The sequence below is a fragment of the Aspergillus welwitschiae genome (genome assembly GCF_003344945.1).
Source record: "Aspergillus welwitschiae strain CBS 139.54b unplaced genomic scaffold BDQ94scaffold_11, whole genome shotgun sequence".
Lineage (NCBI taxonomy): Eukaryota > Fungi > Ascomycota > Eurotiomycetes > Eurotiales > Aspergillaceae > Aspergillus > Aspergillus welwitschiae.
In genome coordinates, this window is record NW_020798705.1 from 72,770 (window position 1) to 87,782 (window position 15,013).

The window sequence follows — 15,013 nt, forward strand, 5'->3', positions numbered from 1 at the left end:
TAATGGGTTAAGGGGAATTGGGATATACTGGTGGAAGATGGCTGCGTGTAGATTAGGCAAGAAATAGGAATAAGATGCGAGTCAAGGGGGATATAGAAACACTGTGGAAAGGTAAGCTCTTGAAAGTCCTACCATTCTCGCGGGTTTGATTGTTCTTCTTATATATTTCTCATCGGTAAATAGTTATGTTGCTTCCATCGCACTATTAGAAGCAAGAACTATTGAAACAGAATCTGTCCCCCTTTCGGCGACTTCTTAGCAACTGACGTATCAACATTCAGCCTCATGATCTGCTGGGAAATGAAGATGGAGTGTTATCCGCTAACCGCATCAGCTTGCTGCTCTTTAAATATCGTATTCCCAGACCTCTCGGAGATTTAAGGAGTACGGAAGATGCATGCGGCAACTTTGCCATTGGTGAGCTGTCGACGTGAGAGAGTTCGCTCGGTGTGCACCGAGACCCATAGGCCAAGGATCGGTCATGGATAGGATGCAATGCTGGTTAGCTGCGCCCCTAAATCCACTGTGGGGGTCGAAGAGAAGGGTCATCCGACAGCAACGAAGTCCTGCCTTGCCTGAGGGCTCACAGGCTCTTGTATATGGAGTAGAGGCAGGAGCAATTCTGGGCACTATAATCAGTGCGAGATCAAGTAAAAACGAATATCTATACTCATCATTAACTCTTCCAACACAGGGTGCAGTTCGACTTAATCCAAGGCCTGACCGTCCTTATATGTGAGATGGCGTACACGGACAGGGGAGACGTGGATAGCTGAGAAACGAACAGAGCGATAATCACCAATAGAGTGATCCATTGGTGACTCCGACGGTGGGCGGAGCGAGGGATAAGGAGACATGGACGGTGCTAGACCGGGAAAAGAAAGTGCGTCGTCTTTTGAGGAAGAGTGGATGGGGTTATATAGATCGTGCAGCGGGCATCAGGCGGCAGGCGGCGGGCGCAAAAGCGGCGAGCCGTCAGCGCGATGCCCGAAACGGACACGCTAAACCGGAAGGGGTAGCGAGATTCCCGCATGGAACAGGCGGTGGCGGGCGGCAGAGCGGCGGTTCAATGGGCGCGGTTTCTGGCGCCCCGCTAACCGGCACAACATATACTTTATGTCTGTCGGGGAGCTATAGAATAGGATTTAATAATCTTATAATATTAAAAATTATCAATCTAGGTATTATCCTGGAGATTTCAATAACTGTAGTTAGTTCCCTATTAATCGTCTTCTTGGAAAAGGGTTCTGGCAGCATATCCTGCTGGGGTTCGTGAATATGAGACATTTGAAGTTCAAGTGCTGGACTCGTTTGGTGTCAAGGGATATTATTATAGCAATTCAACAAACACCATACCACGTTCACTGTTTTATTTAGGTGTATCGACTGACGATGACAGACCAAGTTATAAGTAGGCATTGCGGGTCAATGTTACATTGTCAACTTCCAAAAGTAGGCGATAGTAAGACAACTAATCAGCTAGCCGTAGAAATCCACAGTACTATTAACTACTGAAGCACCATTACCCATCGGTACATCTCGGATTGCATTCAATTCTACTTTTTCGCAAGGAACTTGATATTAGACATCTCTATTTGGCGACACACATAAGTCCCATATTCGACGTTCCACATTTCATTCTCGTCCCTTGGATGGTGTCACGTAATAGCTTGACAGTGACAATCCAGCATGTGGCCTGTTCAATAGTCAACAACATAGTCGAATGATAGACAGCTCATATTCAGAATTCAATCCTCGTCTTCATTGAGAAGGTTATCATCTGCAAGGTGAATTAGTGACTCTGCTACTACTAAAAAAACAATCATAGCTGCTAATCGAATGCAATGTAAGTTCGTTATGACCAACGACCATAATTGTCTAAGAGCACGGTCGTTACAACTAGATTAATTGCGCACCTTGCAGGTCCTGCGACGCAACCAAGACTATTTGATTGCGGGAAGTACTGATAACAAGCCTCACTTATTTTCTTCAAATAGGTGGTTTCTCTAATTCTAGGCAACCAAGCAGTCTCGCCATATCTTAGGGTCCGAGTAAATCCGTTACCAGAAAGCTCAGTCCGTCTGTCTTACTCGCAACTTCACTGGCAGCGGCGTCTTCACCCAGACCGCGTATGTCTCCTGATCCTCCCAGCGTCCGAGGTGGCCCTCGGGCTGCAGATCAAAGTGGTACAGAAGTTTGCCCAGAATGAGGACGATCTCCATGCGGGCCAGATTCTGGCCGATACAATCCCGCGGGCCTTGCAGGAACGGCTGTGTAGCATGTCGTTGGTCTTTATCGAAAAAGTCATCCGGCGAAGATGAAGACGGCTGGCGTGACTTGAGCCAGCGCTCAAGGTGGAATGCCTGAGGGTCGGTGTAGTTTTGTGGTGAGACATTGGCAGCCCATTGCATGTAGGAGACAACAGTCTGTAATTCATGGTTAGCGTAACAGTCTAGATGATCCCATTTTGCCCGCTCTGGGCGACAGCAGATACAGCAATAATGAGAAAGGTGCCCACAGAATTGACTTACTCCCTCTGGGAAAAATTCCCCATTGATGGTATGACCCCCAACTGGAACGAGTCGAGTCAACCCCAGGGGCACGGGGGAGGTGAGACGGATGCCTTCCTTAATCGCTGCTTCTAGCATGGGCAGCCTGAGCAGGGTGGACACGTTTATCTCCCTGGTAGTGGGGAATTCGCCACGTACTTCGCTGGTCACGCGGTTCAATACTGTTGAATTTTGAAGGAGGTGAAAGAGAATGCCAGTGATGGCGGTTTGCAGGGTGTGGCTCCCCGCAACGATGAGGGTTGCAGCGTTCACTACCATCTCGCCTTCCGAGATCTCTTGGCGGGATTGCTGCACAAGATGTGCCAGGAAGTCTGGCCTAATGACCCCAGCGGCACCACTGGATTTGGCATCGCTTTCCAATTGCTGTAACCGGCGCTTCACCTTCTCTTTAGTTGTGGCTTGGTGCTGGGCCATCAAGATACCCGCAGATTTGGGGAGGCGCTTGACGAGATAGTTGAACAGCCAGGGATAGAAGCGGCAGGAGGCTAGCTGGACTTTGGCTTTGAGCGAGTGAACGAGTTGGCCCACCCATTCGTGGTAGCGTTGGTTGTCCAAACAGCCGAAATCTTCCCCGAAGCTTAGCTTGCAGACGATATCAAAGGTGCAGAAGCTGATCCACTCTTGCAGATCAACACTCTGGGCAATGAGTTTGCTCTGGCACTGCATCTGAGCGATCATCTTGTCGACGTAGCTGGCAACGAGCGGCTCCTGGGCGCTCAAGGCCTGGCTGCTGAAGGCGGCTGCATAGGCCTTGCGGAGTCGCGTGTGATCAGCATCACCCGCATCGAGGATGCTAATGGGCTGCCCTGGCCTTGGAGGTGCCTGACGGATGGGATCTTTGGGAAGTGACTTGAAGCCCCCGCCGCTCGGTCGGCGCTGGTAAATGTCTTTGACAGTGTCGGGGTTGACGAAGGACACCTCATTCGGGGCCACGCGGACGGTCTCGCCATAAACCTCGTGAAAAGCTTTGATTTTATGCGCTAACTGGCCATTTCGGAAAGCCAACATATATGGCACACGGGTTAATGCCCAGAGAAGAGGCCCATTGTATCGAGATAGGGGGTGGAAGTAGAGCCGCTTGAGGGCCAGGAGGATGGGAAACTAGAAGGCGTGGGTCAGAGAACGGGACAATTTTCGGTCCTTGTGGTTGCAGTGGGCGCGGCTGATCTTACTAGGAGGACAGTGATTAGAATGGCATTGACAAACGAAGGGGCTGCCATGATCATACGCAGGACGTAGCAGAAGCAATGAGTAAGAGGCGCGGGAGACAGCCACGGGCACAAACCGTCCAAAATGGCTTGATATCAGTGTTTAATATAAGCCGCCGCCAAGGGAGAGGTCCTAAAACCCAGTGTGGAATGAATGCATTGGCGTCTCCACTGAAGCTTAACTACGAATAAGGCCCAAGCCATTGACAAGCCTTCGTAGGGAGCATTTCATGCGGATGAGAATTTAGTGTAGACGTTAGCGTAAATGGGGGGGGGGGGGGGGGTTTCCGCGTGTCCCAGGGGCTCTGCCATCCACTCAATACTACTATCACATTGAATGGGGAAGTGATGAGAGAAGTGATGAGAGAACACGGTGTACCCTTGATGGATTGCCCAGTGCCCAATTGTCGTCTGTCAGGCAGCAGCAGTAACCTACAGTGTCAAAGAACCGACCGTAGAAAGGCACTGAGGGGGCGGGGGGGTTCCGTAAGCTAGGCGGCAAAAGGGTGAATTCAAACAAAGAAAATGCAGGCAACATACAAAACAGTTACATGGACAAATACATCGCACCTGGGAAGTGTCGATCTCTACGAGGGCTTCGTTTGGGCGATGTGCTGAAGTGGGAAGGCGAAGACACAGCTGGCGATCCCAATTCCAACGGTGCGGAAGGGGCTGGACGTGGCCTCTGCACCCGATTTGTTCCACGCGCTCCACTGCCTCGTCGACAAGCTGAGCCACGACAACTTTCCGCTGGCTCGCTGTACCTTCCGCTCGGAGTCAACTTCCCCGGCTATACTGTATAAGAAGCTAGCAGTGGCAGGGAGGGAATGTTTTGACAGGGAAAGTACAATCGGTTAAGCTCACGTCACGCTATGATAGGGTACTAAATGAGTAGTCTCAAGCTGCGCCGGTTGGATCAAAATTGACCCTGGAGCCGGGCATGTTGTGGGATACCTGGAATATAGCGTCCCCGTCCTGTGCCAGTCAAGGGGGCCAGAACCTGTCATTTTGGTGCTTGGCTGCCAGGGCAGTTGGTGATGAGTTAACCTTTCGGCTCCGTCCGGCAAGCGTCCACAGCGCCTCCATTCAAATGGTATCTGATTACCCACTTGAGATTGGCTCACGCTATGTGAACCCCTGCTCCCTAGGTTCGAACCAATGGAACTAGCAGAACTGAGCCCTCCTAAGCGAGCCACGGAGCCTGCGCATCTCATGCCGATCGTTTGCCCGATCTGTTAAACGCTAAATAAGTCCGTCCAGGTTCAGGCGGGGAATGTGGCCGGGAAACCAGGCTGGCAGCATTACTACTATGCCAGCTAAGTTTAAGGTGTGCTTTTTAGAGTGAGGCAATCTACACGCGGCCCGGAATATCACATACTGGATGATAAGATTGTGTCCTCTTGACTACCAACAACCAACATAAGGTACTTTGGTAGTTGGCCAGAGTCAGGTATGACTTGAGTCTGGATGGGCGAACTTGGTTTGGTCGACAGCCTTGCCTTCCGCAACCCAGACCTCCTCATATCCCACCCTTCTGACAACGGAGGCCTTGTCAATCAATGTGACCTCGCTTGGCTCCACTACCTCCACATAGTATGGATCTGCGCGCAGGCGGCCCAGAATGTCCCAACTCTCCAACAGAATCTCCGCATGTCCATCAAACGACTCCATCACGTGACCACCACCGGCGTGCTCCTGACCTAGGTACTGCTTGGCCACATCCGGCGGGGTGTGGAACTGGTTGAAGGAAGGATGTCAGCAACAGCAGAGCTTTCAAGCATTACTTGACATGAGACTTTACAGGGCATACCAGAGTATAGCGGTATACCCCATGCCGTGCCAACCAAGTTTTCAACAACTGCGCGTGACTAGTGGTCCAAGTGCTTGTGACGGTGGGAAAAGAGTGAAGATGTCAGCAAAACCTCGCCAATGTAGTTAGTTGTGGATGAACTCAGAGCCAAGCTTACTGGTGAAATTCCTCCACGGTGAGGGACGGATGCCGCTTGACATAAGTGTCGAAGCGAATCAAATGCTTGCTAGTCGTCATATTCGTAGATTACCTGCAAACAGAATTTGTGCGCTTGAGGGCTAGGAATGGGAGAAATCAGCGCCAAGGTAGGGGACGTGAGAGTGTCGTGAAGTCAGGGTATCGCGACCCTTATCTTATGTGGTTTCCTGCAAGGACAGAATTAGCACGAAGTAGCCACCTGTCTGTGTCTACTGGCCTGGAATACCCACAGCGGAACTTGTACCTGACAAGCCAATCTGCCTTGTTGCCCACCTTTGAGTAGCGTTGCGGGAATTGCGAAGGTTTCCCACAGTGCTGGCTCACTCAGTAGGATGTAGGAGGAGGAGGGGGTGTACGGGCACTAGCGAATAGATCCCGGCGTAATTGAGCAGGAACACTACACTCTCTGTGGACTAAATCTCCCTCCCAATACCAGGCTAGTGCTCTCCTGGTGGAGTAAGAGCTAGCCGACGGTCTGAGGCGTATCGCGTCGAGGTCGACTATAAGCTATCTCGTCTAATATAAGGTCAAGGATGTTTTTGACACCATTCTCTGAATATACTTGGCACAAAATGCGTCTTTAAAACCGATGCATCTGCTTATCATTGGTAGTCATGGTATTTGGAATACGACTAGCGCTGAGGATTTCGTATCCATATGCTTTTCGAACATTGGCACGAGCACCATAGATGTCGGGAACAGCTGCTGCAGAATTGGCACAAGCAGAGTTAGGACAGTACCTAACAAACTCCCCTGTACAAGTGGATCAGATCAATGATTTGTTAGCAATGTATACGCAAGCCCGAGGGTGATATACCTTATTCCTTATGCCACGCGTCGATTTGAAGGTGTAGATCGCCACGCCATGCGTAGAATGCTGCATACTAACAGGTGATTGCGGCAAGTCGCGACCCTGGTTATCTGGAAAGTGGATGAAAGAACAATCTATAGAGGACTGTGTACAATAGCTGGAGATTAAATAGACCGGATCGCAACAAGGCGCTCCGCTGCTCACCCAGGCACAGCACAATATCATTGACCCATACATCGCCGTGAGCATACAATTAATAAATGAAATTGTGATGGGAGTATATCTCCCAGGCCACCATTGAGTTCTGATCTTTGTATTTCCTGTTCATGTGATTGGTCTCTGGTGAGTGAGAAGCAAGCTACACTCGAAGGATGCTAGGCTGGCAATTAGTATTTGCGCCAGTTTCCCCCAGATGGGTACGTAACCGAACTACACAGGACGCTATGGGTTTCGGTAATGGAATTCGGATTTCAGCAGGCTGAAAGCAAGTACTGCCCGTCACAAGCTGATCAATCAATCGAGCTGTGGGTCTTAAGCTAGCTGAGCAACTAGTCAGCCAGATCTTGGGATCAGATGCGGGATGGCACTAGCGGTGGCCCGACGGAGTGTCTGGACATACGAAATGAAGATACTGTTTGCAACTGAGGTACGGCTCTTCAGCAGCTCCACTGGAACCGCTTGCACACCGATATACTCTGTACCGATAGTAATGAGTAATCTAATGCATCTTCCCGGTGGGCCCATGTTCAAGGACAGGGTTGGGGCACTCAGGCCCAAACCTTTTTGAGGGTGCCTTCCGACAGGTTCTGTTCTGTCGGTTTTATAATGGCTACCCGGACAGCTTTTGAGTGGCAACATACACGATGTTCTACAGAGATACAGACCGGGTCGGTGGTATTTGGGCGTCGAGCCAGCTGAACAGGGAATTGATAACGCTTTGTACGAGACTGCTTCCAAAAAGCTGCCTGCGGGTGACTACCATCGTAAAACACTGCCTGGAGCACCTATTGTCTGTCTATAATATTGATTGCTAGTTGCTCCCCGTTGCTTATAGTTGGACAATGAACATGTTATAGTTTTGCGAGTCGTTTATCAACGGGTTTCCAGATACTCAGTGGCGCCTTCCAGTCCTCCGGGATGGTGGACTTTTCCTTAACAGGTAGTCCTTCCCACCCGGCGGCAATTCTTTCTTCATCCATGCGCCAACGCTCACCTTCCGCCGCAATCCACGGCCCGATACAGCTTGCCGTTTGGGTCACCATTTCCATTGGGAATGTGTGATGCCCTTTGTCCATGACGATATGTTTTACACGAGAATACTGTTGGCCGCCACTACCAGAAAATCCGGCGCCTGCCATTTTGACGGCTTCGCTATGATGTCCTTTTTCGTATAGGCCACTTTCAGCACCACTGACGAATAGAGCCCCGGGTCGAAGGTGGGGTAGCAGACGGTATGCAAGGACAGATTCTGGGCGGTAAAACTTCTGTCCATCCAAGAGAGGCCCGAGAATGTCAGGTAGAAAAAGTGCATCATGGGCTTTGCCCACCCTCTCAAGGCTAGCTGCTGTCTCACTCTCAGACGAGCCCAGCTGTGTGTGCCCTTCTAAGTTCGCACGAGCAAGTGTAAATGCTTCTTGATGTTTTGTGGTGGTTAGTGTCACTGGGACCTCATTATCCCCCTTATCCTTGTTGGCGTCGGGATGTATCGCAGTTGGTAGATTGCGGAAACCATAACGGGCCCAGCAGTCGAGCACACGTGGATCCCAGCTGCGTAGAGCTCTGCGTATAAACTTTTCTGCTTCTTTCCGAGAGGACCAGATGTCCCTTCGCGTTACTGTCAGGTAGACCAGAGTCAGAGCATTGGCATCCCGGTTATCGGGGATCAGGTAGGGGTCCAATAGCGTTAATGATGAGAACAAGCGAGGGTGCATTAGTGATAAAAGTATTCTAAGCTTTGTGAGCAGAGTATCTTGATATGCAACTTTGGGGTAACATACAGCTGCGATCCCCCGGCGCTATGTCCTACACCCATGATCGGCCGTGGCATATCCTCTCGAAAGTGGTTGATCATATGCAAAAGGTCACGGGCGTGATCAAACCATGACGCTACCAATACTTAGAGCTCGCTTCATTGGAGGCTAAGGTGGTTAAGAGACAAATATCACTTACTTTCATTGCCCATGATGTTTTCGTTCTGAACCCCACTGGCTCCTTGATTGGCACAATCGGCTATCCAGATTGCTCTGATACGGAAACCATCCTGCTTGCTCCTAGCCAAAAGCTCTTCCCATAATGGCTCATATAGTTCCTGTTGCGATTCAAATTTAGCTATTGTGAGCGAATTAAATGTGAAAGATTTGCACCGTTCATACTTTGAGAAACCCAACGCCATGCGCCCCGATTATGGTTATATCGCCCTCTTGCGGGTTTTGATTTGTTTTGGGGGTATATTTCTTGATACTAATCTTCACTGGGGCATCCTGGGGATATGTTGTTCTGGGGTACTCCCGGATATATTGGGCCTGGATGACATGCTCTGTAACGATAAAAGAAGAATCCATGGCTACTGTAGCGGTGGAATTGAAGTAAGAACACAAGGGCACACTTCTCGCAGCAATGGGCTTATAGATTGTATCCAGGTTTTAAGGTGTTAAACATCCCCACAATTTATACCTATTTGTGTCAGTTGGCGATTCAAACACACTCCCAGGCAGCATCACTAGCTACACATAGTGGATCAAGTGCAATCATGACCAGCTCTCAGTGCGAACTGAAGAGTGGGTATTTCTAGTTCCACAGAGCACCAAAAGAACCATTATTTGACTTTGACTCGTATCATTTCAGCACCCCAACAATCGAAACCAAGCTGAAGATGGCAAAAATACGGGCCAAGCGCATCTCTACGCGAGTCATCTTAAATGGCTGTGGGTTTTACTTTCCGTCTTCGACCTTCTTTGTAGAACATTCCCACTTCCATAGTTTGGATAGGTGGGACCTCGCTGCGGGTCTCGCATGATACATACCCGCGGGCAGGCCGAGATCGAGATTCTCAATCTTGAATACTGGCGTGTAGTAGCGTTCGAATACGGTGGATACTTCCGCGGTATTCAAGCATCTTAACTCCAGTAGTCTAGAAATGGTTCTTTATCTACTGGTTCACTGTCAGTAACAAGGATTGTACACAGTGGCATCTTTGACTATCGAACTTGGATGAATGAAATCACGCTCTGCCGCTATCTCCGAGTCTCTTCGCACCCTGCGAGCTGCTGCGCCTTATCGACTCCTGCAGCCATGTAGGAAATCCCCGCAGCAAACTCAGCCACCAAAGCTTGCCCGGTATAATTATTTGGCCACTCTTCCCAGACAGGATCTGTTGGCTGATTGCATGGCTCACCGTTTCCACTGCCAGTACAGGGCGTTTAAAGCGAGCTCCACCCTTCATCAGGGGCTTGATCATGGGGGTCCCCACATACAGTGGATGGAAAACACTATCGCTATTTGTTAGCATTCATCTATTATTCTTCCCAGGGGCGGCCTGAAATGCATGCTTACCTCGTCTTAACCCCATCGGCAGTGTACCAAACTTTCAATTCTTGGCCTATGGCTTCGTGAAATGCTAGCGCACTTGCTTTTGAGCAGGCGTAGCTAGCCATGTTACCCGCACTCAGAAAGCTGGCCATACTAGCCAGAGTGACCACATGGCCGTGGTTGCGCTCGATCATCGCGGGGAGGAACTCCTTCACCGTCCAGTAATGGGCCATGGTATTGACCTCAAAGGTCTGGCGAACAGCGGCTTCTGTTTGGTCGAGGATAGGAGTAAAATGCAATACGCCAGCATTATTGACAAGGACTGTTGGGTGTCCATGTACAGCACGAATTTCATTGGCTGTTGCGTGGAGGGCAGCAGTTGAAGTGATGTCAGTCTTATAGAAAAAGACGTCGGGGGCTGAGTGAGTTAGTTATTAGTTAGTTTGTTGATTTTATAATACGATTGAAACTTACGAAGCTCGAAGGACGGCTGCTGGATATCAAGGATAATGACTTTAGCGCCATGCTGAGCAAGCTCCTCCATCACTGCTTTCCCAATGCCGCTGCACCCCCCTGTGACTAAGACGAGCTCTTGGTCATTCTGCCACGGCCGGCTCGCTAAGTTGTTCAGTGACCATGCATTCAGGGCTCTATTTACTTGGCGCAGTGTAATGTAACCCAATAGTGCGGCTAGGGATTTCGGGAGCATGGAGAGAAGTAGAGTCTCCCGTGTGCTTTCAGAAAGGTTTCGGAAAGCTCCATTAAGCACCCGCTGTAAAGCTGTGGTTAGGGACATTGCGAGTGTTTTTATTTTTCTGTATCTTTTCAAAACATAAAGTGGGAAATGGCGGTACAAGTCTGCTTTGTAGAGGATGGCAGGCCGTACTAAGTATTTATGGTACAAACCACATCCACCAATCGAGGCTGAAGGTCTCGTAGTTTGAAATATTACGACTCATCCCACCGAAAATCGGTGTGATGCATCCAAAGGATTGGCGCCCGTGAAGTCTGATGGGAGGGGGATCTTACCCCGTGTTAGATAGTGGAGACAAGTCCTGCAGCTGAAATTTCCCATAAAGACTCCGTTCGCCCCGGTGAATCCGATGAATCAAGCATCAATGGCAGGCAGGTATCTACACAGTGTATTCACTGATTCCATATTTACCTTAAGAGATGGATTGTGTCGTGACAGAGCTCCCGTAAATGGTTTTCCTACCTACTTGTAAGCACCTTCTTATGAGTGAACAATCTAAACAAGCCTTTGACATTCTTCCGGGTTCGATGAAAAGGGGTGATTGTTCCATGACACTGATTCAGCTGGGCTGTGGGTCGGTCCACCAGCGATTGCTGAACGCTGCAAGTTCCAGTGGCTTTGCTCAGATCAACCGATCTTGTCCCCACCCGCAGATTTTTCACCTGGGAAAATCGCGTATCACTGAAAATAATATCAATGAGGTCATCAAAATTATTATTCCATTACTCGGAATACAAAACTTCAATTCGTTGTTGTCTAACATTACTAATATGGGCTGAACTGAATAGTGTGATACGGCACAACTTACGCACATACAAAGGACCTTCGGCAAACCTACTTCAATCAATGCATCCAAATTATTGACGTACTAGGCATTTCTGCCCTGATTGGAGTGTGATCTTTTATCTTCCTGTAGCTGGTCCAGCTGGCCTAGTTTATCCAACTTGTCCAGCCTTTCCAATTCCTTTTGGATGGTTGGCCATGCTTGCGCACGTAATGTCCAGGCGAGCCACCAATCTCCTGCACCATCTTTGCCAAATATGATCCCAAAATTCCGGGTATGAAGCGATTTCGGCATCGCAGCGGTAATGTGTTGCAATGGTCTGCCTATGGTGTTTCTGCGACCGGTGGCTGGGCTTGCGGATGGGATTACCGCAGAAGAGAAATCGATTTCGTAGAGTTGGCACCTATGCCAATTAGTGCAAAAGATGATTAATGAGGTCGGCTCCCCCCAGAGAGCTGTGGCGCCAGTGGTGTCAAGTGCGACTTTCTGGGTGGCCAACTGGGCTAGGCTCTGATGTCTGGTACGGTGCTGGATTAGCGCGGACCGAATATGCCATGCCAGAAAGCTGAGTGGCCGGTAGACCATCTCTCGGGCGCGCAAAGATGTCGTTGCATGAAGAATCACGTTGGAGATGAAGGCGTCCTCGCCGGAAGTAGAGGTACGTGGCAAATTAGCCCGAGCATCAAATAGATTGTACAAGGCAATTGGACGCCTCCCAGTCTCACCGAGCCCCTTCAGCATTGTTCGAGTCCACCATGCTAAGAGAACGTCACTTTCGCTTAAGTAGACTGACTCGGCGTGCTGATGGGATGTCTGCTCAAGCTTCCGCATCATCTGGCCACGCATGATGTTGATAATATGCCCGGGTATGCACAGCTGACGAGTTTCCTGCTGGCCGTACCTAAACATTTCCCAGAACATGCGGAAGCGGAATATGATCCATCTAAAGCTTCGAAGCCATTTTGGAAATTGAATGAACTCTCTCGCCGACACTATGGCGCTGTCGGTCCGTCCTAAATCTTCGTCGATTCCCCGAAACCTCGGAACATATTCCTCACGCCCGTTCACTACCGAGGACCATGCCTGAAAGAGGTGCTTAATACCCATTGCATCCATGACAACATGCAGATACGTCAGCGACAGCAGAGTTGCGTCATGAAAATTCACGACATGGATGACAAGAAGTGGCCAGTCAGAGTATAGCCAGTCATCGAGCTTCCGTGGGCAGTCGGGGTGAAGTGACAGTGAGGATATATCTAGATGAGAGGAGAGGAACGGCTGTCCTGAACTTGTAGGCAACTTGGATGCCAGTGGATGCTCGCTGATACTCATTGGCTGTTTATCGGAGGTCAAGACGAATCCCGGCCTTGCTGCATCAAAGTGGGCTGGGATATGGTACTCGAGCTTGCCATGGCTCTGAATGTCTGTCAGTATTCTATTTTTCTAGGGTTTCAATTGAAGGAGGGTGATTTACATTCATTCGTATCCGTGCTCCAAGTTTCCGCCACTCCCCGATTTCTATCAGACGTTGCAATGCTTGTCGCAGTTTATCCGAGTCCAGAACATCGTTGAATAGATAGCCATAATGCACACACCGTTGATGCCAGCGAGGCTGGTCGTCCAGTAGTGGCACAGGCACCACCTTATCTGTAGGGACTGGCTCCGGCGCCGGCGGCTTGGACCTAGAAAACAGTCTCATAATAACAACCTATATTGAGTGTTGGTTCTGCTTCTTGACAATGTTGCTTCTCCCAGGTTAAATGGTGCCAACTTCAATAGAGACCCCAAGCTGATCTAATACATAAAAGAGGAAGAGCACTCGAGCTCCTTTTCTATCCCCTTCTCAAACTTTCCTCAGCTAGCCTAAGAAACGCTAATGAAAAACAAGACGTGGATTAATGTCCAGCGAGTCATTCAAAATTACCTACAGGGAACAAAACTGGTTATGGTATAATGTTGGCAGATCGGTCTTACGAGCATATAGATGTAATGAAATGTAAACTGGTACTTCAGATCACGCCTAACCCAAAATCGCTGGCCGTAAGGTAGGTACGATCTGACTTCTAACCCACGATCGTCCTACTCGAGTGGTGTCATGGACAACTTAAAGTTAATGCTGAATGAGGGTCAGTCTGCTTGTGGGGCTGTCGACGATCGGGGGCCTGAGTAATCCGAAGATTCCGGTCCATCTTCGCTATCCATGGTTGGTGTGGTGTTTGGTTCCTACTGTGTAGCGGATCAACTCCCTGGCAACCAGGACATTGTTCCTGTCAGGCGGAAGAGGCGCGTGTCGTTCGAGCTTCCCAACCAAGTATAGTCGTGGGACCTGAACCCAGCCGAGCTGCAACCAGACCTTCAGAATACTTAACTGGGTCCCATTAGTGCTTCCCAATTGTTTGGGCCTCGCTAAAGTGATTTGGTATAAGTTCGAAATTCGTTGACTCTACCAAAGTGGACCCAGCCGGGCTGCAACTCCCTCCACCGCGACGGTTCCAGATGGGCGGAACCGCCACGAGTCATGCACGATGGCTGGCTGAAATGTCGGTCGAGTCCCGAGAAGCCTATTGCAATGTTCCAACATGGAAAAGGCACTTACAGTACTGAAATAGCCACTGTATGGCACATGTCAATCACTGCGCTTGAGGTCTCCTCCGGAAAGTTTCCCCTGGGGAATTCTGGCGCTAGACACGGATAAGAGAAGTAAGCATGGACAAAACAAACGATATGACCCCATCGCCGAGACCATAGTAGGTATAGTATAGCGGTCACACCTGAGGATGTTGATCTCAAAGACTCTGTTGTGCGGCATACATAGACTTTTCGAAGGGAAGACGCTACTGTGACACTGGCCAGGCTGCCTCACCAGCCTTTTTTCATGCCACACCCTGCTGCCTACATTAGAAGGTGAGACTTGCTCTTTGGTTAGTTAACATAGTCCACGGTTAAGCGGCCCACACGGTTGGACGGCCCATCCTACTATCATATATAAAAGATAATTTTTTAATTCTATTATATCTCAACAAATACTGTATTTGAGAGGTTCTAATATTATAGATAAATTATATATATATATATCCTATAAATTTCTCAGATTTTTAAATTCTTTTATATACATAGATATATTATATTTTCATATAATATATATAAAATACAGGTATTGTATAATGATAATCTATTATAAATATTTATAAGATTTTTAGAATATATCTAAAGATTCTTTATACTATTTTAAAACTATATATCAGAATTCACGTCTCATAGACTTTTGATGGTTGAGATATCTTATGTTCAAAAAGGATCTTTTATAGTATTACCAGCTGGGCCGCCTAACCGTGTGGGCTGCTTAACAT

General features: G+C 49.0%; 5 protein-coding genes across 5 annotated transcripts; all 5 read right to left on the bottom strand.

Moving 5' to 3' along the window:
• Nucleotides 1–1,974: 1,974 nt before the first annotated feature.
• On the bottom strand, nucleotides 1,975–3,790 carry BDQ94DRAFT_177538 (cytochrome P450; the record flags this gene model as incomplete). Its single annotated transcript, XM_026772929.1, has 3 exons — nucleotides 1,975–2,426; nucleotides 2,532–3,671; nucleotides 3,743–3,790. 3 exons carry the CDS (start codon nucleotides 3,788–3,790, stop codon nucleotides 2,073–2,075), a joined length of 1,542 nt encoding a protein of 513 aa, XP_026627681.1. The 3' UTR covers nucleotides 1,975–2,072.
• Nucleotides 3,791–5,224: 1,434 nt separating this feature from the next.
• BDQ94DRAFT_168990 (EthD domain-containing protein) lies at nucleotides 5,225–5,825 on the bottom strand (the record flags this gene model as incomplete). Its single annotated transcript, XM_026771187.1, has 3 exons — nucleotides 5,225–5,515; nucleotides 5,589–5,661; nucleotides 5,746–5,825. The coding sequence occupies 3 exons, from the start codon at nucleotides 5,823–5,825 to the stop codon at nucleotides 5,225–5,227; spliced, it is 444 nt and encodes a 147-aa protein (XP_026627682.1).
• A 1,842-nt stretch (nucleotides 5,826–7,667) lies between these two features.
• BDQ94DRAFT_158622 (alpha/beta hydrolase) lies at nucleotides 7,668–9,158 on the bottom strand (the record flags this gene model as incomplete). Its single annotated transcript, XM_026768978.1, has 4 exons — nucleotides 7,668–8,544; nucleotides 8,595–8,703; nucleotides 8,767–8,905; nucleotides 8,970–9,158. 4 exons carry the CDS (start codon nucleotides 9,156–9,158, stop codon nucleotides 7,668–7,670), a joined length of 1,314 nt encoding a protein of 437 aa, XP_026627683.1.
• Nucleotides 9,159–9,817: 659 nt separating this feature from the next.
• Nucleotides 9,818–10,921, bottom strand: BDQ94DRAFT_168992 (short-chain dehydrogenase/reductase 2; the record flags this gene model as incomplete). The annotated part of the gene is made up of 3 exons (XM_026771188.1): nucleotides 9,818–10,085; nucleotides 10,150–10,543; nucleotides 10,600–10,921. 3 exons carry the CDS (start codon nucleotides 10,919–10,921, stop codon nucleotides 9,818–9,820), a joined length of 984 nt encoding a protein of 327 aa, XP_026627684.1.
• An 826-nt stretch (nucleotides 10,922–11,747) lies between these two features.
• BDQ94DRAFT_158624 (uncharacterized protein) lies at nucleotides 11,748–14,409 on the bottom strand (the record flags this gene model as incomplete). Its single annotated transcript, XM_026768979.1, has 4 exons — nucleotides 11,748–13,106; nucleotides 13,138–13,345; nucleotides 14,260–14,344; nucleotides 14,385–14,409. The coding sequence occupies 4 exons, from the start codon at nucleotides 14,407–14,409 to the stop codon at nucleotides 11,748–11,750; spliced, it is 1,677 nt and encodes a 558-aa protein (XP_026627685.1).
• Nucleotides 14,410–15,013: the final 604 nt, after the last annotated feature.